Here is a 9,872-nt window from a genome sequence, read left to right on the forward strand (position 1 = left end):
TATATATATATTTATATTCGAAGAATTATTTACCTTAAAGAACAAGTTTTTTAAGGTTTTAGTTAGGGAATTTTTTCAAAAAGGTGACAGGGAAAATTGGGAAAAGTCAGGGAAATTTTTTTTCTTTTTCTCTAACAATCCTGTTATGATTAAAAATATTTATTACATTCCCCAGAATGGGAATTTTCGGATTTTTGGCGGTCGAACCTCTCACCAGAGCGACCCACCCTCCAACATCGGGCAACTATGGATTGTCAGACATCATAACAGCCCTTCAGTGGGTACAGTTGAATATTGAAAACTTCGGCGGTAACAAATCCTCCGTTACTCTGTGGGGACATCGAGCAGGCGGCACTCTTGCAACGACATTGATCGGCTATCGTCGAGCTAAGAGTCTTTTCTCAAAAGTGTGGATATCCAGCGGTAGCGCGATCTTTCCAGGCAGGGAATTGAATTTGTCTGAAGACATAAACCGACCATTCCTTGATTCAATTCGTTGCAGCGACGCTGCCTGTCTCAGAAGCAAGAGCGCTGAAGATCTGATGGACGCTGTGCCAGAGTCGTGGTACGTAGGTACCATTGGTCTGCCAGAAATGAAAGAAGACTCGAGTATCTACATGGAAAGGAGACACGAGTGGCTCGTTTTGGATGGAACAATTCTTCAGGAGCACGTCGGTGAAATCTTATCGCAAGACAATCTTATGATAAAGGTAGTGATGGGTACCACTGCGCACTCTGGTACCCCGCTACAATACCTGTCATCAAATGTCACTCTTAATGCGACACAGGTCGAAAATATCGTACGAGAATCCTTGCTCGGAACTAGAAGCTATACACAGGAAGCTCTGAGGTGAGCGATCTAGTTACGATTAATGATCGGTGTGGTGTTATTTAGATTATTTTTAAATCTTTTTCTCAAAAGTAATAGTAAACGTTGCGTATTGTGTGTATATTTTTCGGGTGTATATCAATTGCACACAAGCCACTTGCGCACAAATTAATCATAACCAGAAAAAGCCAGAAAAAAAAATAGAAAAAATTCCTTACGCAGATGTCGTTATGATTGGCAGTAGACAATTGCTACAGTGTTTAAGTGAATCATTTCTCTATTTTCCAGGCATTACAATGCTACATTGAAGGGATTGGTCACAATGATTTCCGATATTCGTGTAGTATGCCCACTACTGACGCTCGCCAGGATGAACACAAACATACCATTTTACGTAGCCACTCAACCACGCCGACAGCATTTGGCCGATCCTGACAGTGATGCCGCGGCCATTCTAGGAACTTACGGTGCTGTTACGCCCGAGGAAAAGAGACACGTATCAGCTATGCAACAGTTATTTAACCATTATGTGTGGCATAACGAAGTCGTGCAGGCTGATCGGTCAGGCGCGAAGAGAGTCTTGATTGTTGGTCAAGACGCGCTGCTCGCGCAAAGTTATTCGAGTTGCGATTTCTGGATAAACAAAAACATCGTACCTAAGTGTGGGCGGGTCGATTAAAAGGTTTTTATTATCGCCGTGCAAGTTTATGTAGCATCTGTAAATTTGCACTTGCGAGTGGCGCGTATTGTCCATTGAATTTCCGCGGATGCTAATTTTCACAACACAAGTATACTTTGACTATTTTAGTAGATCAATTAGCGATAAACATTCATTGAAATTATGCAAGATGAACAAAGATTATGCCTTTGTGAACATATAATAGTACCTGTTTAATCATGACAATTAATGTAAAGCCAAAATATAAAATGATTTTTTTTTTTTTAAAGAGATGAAGAAATTTAGTAGATATTTGTGTATGCCGACGTGAATTCGTTCTCAATGCTAAAATATGACGATATTTTGCAACGAGAAACGTATGTTATTCTTTATATCTGAGACAAACGTACGTCTGGCCATAAGACACGTGGACTTATCTGTATGTGTATAAATGTAAATCAAATTGTAATATATTTATATGGCAGCAAAGCTTACTGAAAAGAAAATGTGTAGGGGGAGGGGGCACAAGTATAAGAAAGAAAAGGATCGAGTTAACGGCATAAATTATACGATTGTATATTCTTATAAAGCGTAAGCAAATGAGTGCGAAAAAGATAAAAGGAGTAACGATCTTCAACATCTTTTTAATAGCGAACAATAGCAAATTCGATTGAATGCACTCAGTACTTATTGATGCATATTAAAGCCGTCGGACACAAATTGACATAAAAATATGTATTTAATATAAATATAAAAACGGATTAAACCATAAAATCTTCGATACATTTTATTGTGCTGTTAAATAAAATCTGTATTTTATAATTCGAAATATTTGCATTTTACTTTTACATAGATTAAATCGATGTAGAACGACTTTATTATTTACTAGTAAGCACTAGTGCGTTCAACTGAATTGGCTATAAGTTTGTCGCGTTTTGGGTGAAAATTTCTCAAATTCGGGAGTAAGATATCTCGATATAATTGAAATTTTTGGCTCGTTATGTGTAATCGTACAGGTATCATATGCTTCTTCGTATTCAACTCATGTTATAGACGTAATGGTAGCATAAAAAAAGTCTCAGAATATAAACTATTGATGGATTATCGGTGCACTTTGACGAGAACGAATTCGTATCCCTACACACAACGAACCATGCTCTTCTGGTACGGAAAATATTCTTAGATCAGGAAGGTTTGTCTCTTAAAGAGAACACATAGTGGAACATGTCCATTGCATCGCGTTTGTGGAAGCAATCGTGACGGAATTGCTCATCAATAGTTTCTTCTTTTATACGAAAATACATTTTATTATCGATATTTTTTTTACATATTTATAACTTATTGTTAGAGAAAGCAATATTCTCTTGTTCTCTTGTTCTCGGCAAGAGAACCGCAGACTGAACAAATATTATACATGAGTAGTATTTATCTATTTTTTTAAGGGGTACTCATGGAGGCTTTTATATTATTCAGACTGAAGCTGCCAAATTTAATACCTTTTATACCGCGAATTATTCACTCGAATGATAAAAATTCTACTATTGCATAATATTCGAATTTCGCGCGTGTAAAAGATAACGAGCGACGTTTGCAAGTCACAAAAGCTTTCTTTAGCCCGGTTCCTCATGCTGCAAATGTCGACACTTTGATATCGAGCGTGATTGATAAGAAAAGAGTAATGGGAGTAAATTTTATTCCTACGTGTAATCCCTTTTTCATCAATCGGCGCTCGGTGTCAAAGCGCAGGTATCATCTGCATGAGGATTCGGGCTTATATGCTTTTCCGTAAACGCAGCTCGTATCCAAAAAAAAGATAATAACCTTGATATTCTTGTATTGATCGTTTTAATTTATAATTTTTACTCAATATATTATTAAGTGTAATTTATTTTCACTAATACGTGATAAAGTAGCACTTATACTCAAGAAACCTGTACATGTTGTTTTATTTTATAGATAGGTTATTTGCATAATTAACTAATTTCCATTATCTTAACATTATCTATGCGAATAGAACAACGATTAGGGCGCGGAAGTTCGAGCACGATCATGGGACGCACGCGGAAAATCGCTGTGCGTTTTGTTTATATTGAATAGTTCATGCGATCCCACTTCAGCAAGCATCCAATTCACGCGCGCAGCGGTCCACCGCGCGTGCTCCGTGATTGTGCCCGAACCTCTGCGCCTTAACAACGACATTCGTAACAAGCATCCGTTCTGACTGATCGTAAGTGATTAAGCAGGCCTGATTACACCCAACGTTATTTTAACTTTAAGCAAGGCTTAAAACTCTCCCTTTCTGTCTATCAGTTTTGAAGAGAAAGAGAGAGTTTTAAGCTTCGCTTAAAATCAAAGTAAAGATGATACAGTCGGGACTAAGAATACTACGGAATGATAATCCTGATTGCTAATATATCTGACTGTTGGTAGTCCATCCATACGTTTTTGCGTTCCATCTGTACGGAAGACATTCGAATCTCTTAAGAATATCTAGCAACGAAACCACATATACATATATAACGAGTATTATATTTTATAAAGGAACAAATTTCAGAATAGTATGTATAATTTTATGGATATTTTGAATATTTAAACTGTTTCTACTTACGATATCATATCTCGCGATACTAGAACGAAATAGAAACGGTTTAAATATTCTTCACATGTGGAGATCACTCGTAAACATACGTGCGCACGTTATCTCTTCGACCAAGTAAACTATGCATGTATTCGTCGGTACATATCGCATATTCTCATACAACTTGATTAGAATTACATTAAGGCTAAATAATATGTGTAAAAATATTGCTGACTTAATTATTGTACTCTTGAATGTTTAGGGATGTTTAGGACTAAGGTTGCATTCTATCGAAACTTCATGTTGTTACTTTATTCTTTTATTCACTTCATTCTTAGACATATAACTGTACAACCTTAGAATAGCGAATTTAAATTATTCTCGGATTCGTAATAATCATTAAAAAATATCTCATCTCTTTTATTTATATATTTTACTTGTTTAATAGATCTACATCGCGAAATGTTCGCATACTTTCTTAACGAGTCTTTAAAAATAGGTTTATTGCATTAAATTCTTATTGCTTAAAGTAAGCATATACTGACATGATAAATAATTTATTTATAAAATGCGGCTCTTTTGATATGTTGCAAGTTAATTCTAAGTATATAGAGCAAGAAATTGATTTGTAAAGAGTTTTCTAATAGTACGTATCGGATGTTTTTAGATCATATTTGCTATGTAGCAACCATGGTGTAAGAAACCCACTTGCGCATTTTCACACATCAGAAGAGTGGTACCAGATGCCGCCATAGTGCCACGGTTATTTGAATTTGACGTTATGCCAAAGCTTATTTCACATTATGGCAAGTTTCTTCTCGTTTTACCGCTTTTTTTTTTTTTTTGGAATGAAACTACATATTTTTGGATTTTTCTTTTCCGTAAACATTTTTACACGTTTTTATTTGATACGTATTCATTTTTGCGATTTGCGATATGTTACTTCAAAGTTATCACGGCACAACTGTTTAAATATGGCCGCATTTGACATGTGCGCAAAATACATTCGCAAAATTCATGATTTTTTCGATTCACATAATCACCATGGTTGCCATCTCGTCAGTTTTCTGTCGGCGGGAAAAATTTCTAATCCTAAATTTTGATGACCTTTTTCTTAGGAAATGAGAAATGATACTGTATAGGTACTAACTTCGATCTTTTCCTTCGAAAAAGAAATCTCAAAGTCAAACATCAAACCTTTTTATTAGGCATTTAGAATCCTTACATCATAAGTAAAGAACAATTAGTGCTAGATCTGCGGAAGGATAATAGCAATTTTTGATACAAAACACAAAAGTGACTTTGTTTATTTAGAGAAATGGAGAGTTGCCGACAATAATTATTATTATTTTCGGTATATAGGCCTTCGGAATCCAGCGAGACACTAATTGAAAGGTGGCAACCGCAATAATCATCCAACAGAGAAAACAATTCGCAATATAATGTAAACGTGCAAAATCGAGAGAGATTATTAATAGAAATGTATAACAATTATTCTACGTATAATTAATGTGACTATTACATCAAGTGTCTTGTGATATTCCAAATGAATGAATGGGTATTAATAAACTTAAGCATCCCTACGCAAGCACCATTTATCCACTCGACTTATTTTTTCTTTTCAACTTCTATTCTCTTGCATCTGCCATTTTATAAATTAAACAAATTATCTTCACTAATAAGATAGAAGGATAAAAAGATCTTTCTTTGCGAATCTAAGCTAAACTTTTCTTTTACAAGTCGTCGTTGTATTTCCGCTTTAACTAACTTTGCTCGCTCGAAAAGCTGTATTACTTAATCGAAACGAGCTAACTGACAGGGATTAATCTCGTCAACGATAGACTGTTTTACGGGCGAATATATATGAAACGTTTTCCTCCGTAAGTGTATTAATATCGTAGGCAAAGACCGAATGTTCCGCTCGCTTGTTCGTTTATTACTTTTGGAAGTACTTCTTGGATCGCAGCTTTTCAATTAAGTCAAGCGCGCGCCATCGGACTGAACCATATGCCCATTTTAATTAAATCTGTATGCGCTAATAGAGTCCTGTGAATAGCACTTTCGGCTTTTTGCTCAAAAATTCAAGCTGATTTTTGTTAGATCCGATATCTTGTCACGTTTGTGGCGCTTTTCACCGTTTTGGAATGCGTCACGCGTATTTTAGCGTGTTCTGCATCTTTACGAGAAAACTCGAATTCGGTTAAAAACAAAAAATATTTTTTTAGAATTATTTTTAATACCAAAAAATACGATTGAATTCCATCTTTGATATCGATCGCGCGAGCATTTCCCTAAAATTCTGGATGTAAGAAGTAAACGCAAACTCAACATGCTGACGATGCGTTTAATTATATTTTTAATTAAAAATATTGTAGTAATATGTGTAAAATTTAAATGCATTATGTTTAATTTTATATTTATCTTTTTTCCTATTAAATTTTTCATTTATTAAATCAGCTTTCATTTTTTGTATGCTAGTAGGAATGAGCGAAGTCGTTCCCTGCTGAAAAAAAATCATGTCACAATGTTACATGATGAAATCGTGTAATTAAAATGTGTAAATCACGTAACGAATTGTTCCAAATCAGTATACGATTCAGATTCTTTAAAATGACGTAATTTTAAAAATCACATGATATTAGAAATAATTAATTTCATCCATCATGTGATTTTATTATAGTTGTCAAATTTTAAAGAATTGAATGATAGAAAATAGAAGAAATAATAAAATGTTATCAAATTATGTAATTTAAAAAAAATCATGTATTGATTTGTAACAATCCTTTACATGATTTACATGTTTTAGTTACATGATTTCATCATGCAACTGTGTGACGTGATTTTGTTCAATAGGGGGTTCTGTCCGTAATTTACATATATTAAAATAAGTAGTGGATTTAAAAATGCAAAGGATTTTTTATTTTTATGAGATGCGCGATTTCGTCTTCCTTTCCTTTGCATTTCCTTTCTCTTGATGTTTATTGAGATAAGCGTATTTGGATTGTGATTTTAGTTTAGCGCACGTCCTAACGACGAAGAGTAACGCATTAGAATTTATTATGACAGATAGCATTCTGATTTCGAAACACTGAAAGTTACTCTGGAAAAAAGGTGAGTGACATAACCATTTATTTAATTACTCGAGTTTCTATTACCCATTGAACAACGATGGCGTACATTGTACTGAGTTATCCGGATCTATCGAATCTATTCTAGAATCGAGTCTACGATTCGGATAATGATAACAATTACAACGTGAGATATTATGCTTTTAATGGACTTCTTTTTGTAGAGGACAAAATTAAATGATTCGAAAAAGCAAGCTATGTTGAAGCTGTAGAATCATTTCGAGGCATCTTATTTTTCGAAGCAACAATCGCTTAGTTGTTAATTAATTGAAATTTTTTAAGACTTGCTACAAAATTTATTTATAAGTTTAATGAGATAATCAAACCTTACTCGCTGTTTGTAGATAATTACACGATGAATTCAATAGATAGCATTAATAAGCAATAATGCAAGCTATCCATTTGAACTCAATTACATTAATTTATTGCATAGTTTCTTCCTTCTGTTATTGTCAGTAAAGTGCAAAATGTCGTGATATAATACTTTGTAAGTCATTACTTTTTATAACTACTACAAGAGATAATTATTGATTTCCGCAGTTATTATGATGGTCAATAATTAATCGTATCTATATAAAATATCAAGTTCAAGAAACTTTAGTAGCGTATTTTCAGCACAATATTAGCTTTATTAAGGCAAAATTTAGATGTAGAGATAATTCGTTTATTTCTTCGCATCAAAGAATTTATTGTAATTTTTAATATGTTATAATTTAAAGTCGTTGTCATAAAGATAACTAAATTATTAATTATATCACTTTATATATTATTAAAACAAATATATGTTTTTAAATAAAATATAGAAAAATTCTACAAGACTCTCTTTAAATAGAAATAATAGAAATATAACTTTTAGTAATATTGAGTGTCATTATAAGTTTTCTTCTATAATTTAAATTATGTACATTTTTTACTCTCGATATATATGTGTTTATCAGCACATGTGCCAGCATAAGTTGCTTTATCACATTATATTAAGCGCTAAAGATTAATATATAATGTCGGTAATAAACAATAGTGCTCCATAATACTACGTTCTCGCGCAAAGATCATGATGCAACGTCAACGTAATTAACACTTTCTCATGCGTTAAAAGCATAGATGAAAACGCTCGTGTCTGAATTTACATTAATAAATTCAACATTGTATAACATTTTATTTTTACTTATTTTAATTATTTTTTTCATTAATAGAAAACTGTCGATTTTATTCATACGGTTTTCTTTCTAGAAACAGTTTTCAATAATTTTGGAACAAAAGTATTTTTATGAGTACTCGAATGGTTTCTTAATCCTAGAACTACACACGTAAATCTGTGAAACTTAGTAAAAATGTCAAATCGTTAACGTACTTTAAAAATTCTTTTTTAAACATTTTTGCCTCTTGTAATTTATTAGCAAACTTGAATTTTGATTTTATAGTCATATCTCTTGATGTCTGACATTTTTCTGGAAAAAAATTACTAGGGATCGAAATATTTTCAGTTTTTTCAGAGTTATTTGTAGAAATATTTGATTGAATCTGAAAGATTCAATATTGTAGTTCGTGTACGTAAAAACATAACGTGTAATTCTAGAATCATATTGAGTTGATTTAAGAATTAATCATAATAAGTACAAAATATATTCCATTATGACTATGAAATAATTTTTATCAAAAGAAACCATCAATTTTACTGGTCACTAAGTTTATGTTTTTACGAATGAGCAAGAGCTCCGTACGATTGCGTGGCTTTTATAACACGTTAAGCGTAGACATCAGTCGTTTAATTAATGATCGCAGAATATAACGAAAGATTAAATTCGCTACATGAGCGAGTCTGGTTCTTGTTGCGATATACGTTTTGTCCGGTTATGTAACTGCGTTGGAAATTTATGACCACTAAAATGCCTCGTCGCTACCCAGTGAGAAATGACGTCGATTCAACATCGATTTCAATGTCATGTACCACGGATAAATTTTAAAAGTTTTCCTATTCCAGAAGCTGCCCATAGATCCCCAGAAGAAAGATTTGCATCAATTTATTGCTCAGTTTATTTATTTTGTTATTGTTAATAAAGATAAATGTAAAATGTCGTGGTCGTCATGAAATCTATCATAAGCAAATAATTGCCTTCTATAACTACTACGGATGATTTATAATTTCCTTAGTTCATTTTATTATAATTCTGTATTCATACTTTACAACAATGTACATATTTAATTTATATTTTCATCACAAGATCTTATTTATAACCGAAGAGAAAACACTCTTTGTAAAATAAAAACAATATGACCAACCAAGAAATACCGAATGTACATACATTAATTGTAACGTTTCTTTAGTACTTTTATTATTTCAATCATGGATTCTAATTCACCTATTAAACATCATGGAAATAAGTAAGATAAGTAGATAAATAAATAAATTCATAAGTTTATTGTTTAGAAAATAACGTTTTGTGCATTTTAGATGCACTCTTCATTAATTTTCATTAATTATCTATAAAATTCATATTATTTCAATATTAAAAGTATTATTTATGCTGAAATATTTTCAACAATATGTCAGTCATTTTCATTTCTTATTTCAACGCTTTCATTATCGATTTCAATAATTTCGGCGATTCTTTTCCAAGGCAGTTTTAAAAGTATTGTAAAAATATATTAAACATGATAATACCTGATGAGGATTAATGT

General features: G+C 32.6%; 1 protein-coding gene across 4 annotated transcripts in view; it reads left to right on the forward strand.

Moving 5' to 3' along the window:
• Positions 1 to 1,767, forward strand: part of LOC108751548 (neurotactin) — a 10,597-nt gene extending 8,830 nt beyond the window's left edge. For all 4 annotated transcript variants that reach the window (XM_018491786.1, XM_018491792.1, XM_018491796.1 and 1 more), the window contains 2 exons: positions 176 to 850; positions 1,118 to 1,767. In XM_018491786.1, the coding sequence (XP_018347288.1) occupies positions 176 to 850; positions 1,118 to 1,508 (1,066 nt within the window). In that variant the 3' untranslated portion in view covers positions 1,509 to 1,767. The remainder of the gene's footprint in view (positions 1 to 175; positions 851 to 1,117) is intronic.
• The last annotated feature ends 8,105 nt before the right edge of the window (positions 1,768 to 9,872 follow it).

This window comes from Trachymyrmex septentrionalis, unplaced genomic scaffold, assembly GCF_001594115.1.
Source record: "Trachymyrmex septentrionalis isolate Tsep2-gDNA-1 unplaced genomic scaffold, Tsep1.0 scaffold112, whole genome shotgun sequence".
NCBI classification, from domain to species: Eukaryota; Metazoa; Arthropoda; class Insecta; order Hymenoptera; family Formicidae; genus Trachymyrmex; species Trachymyrmex septentrionalis.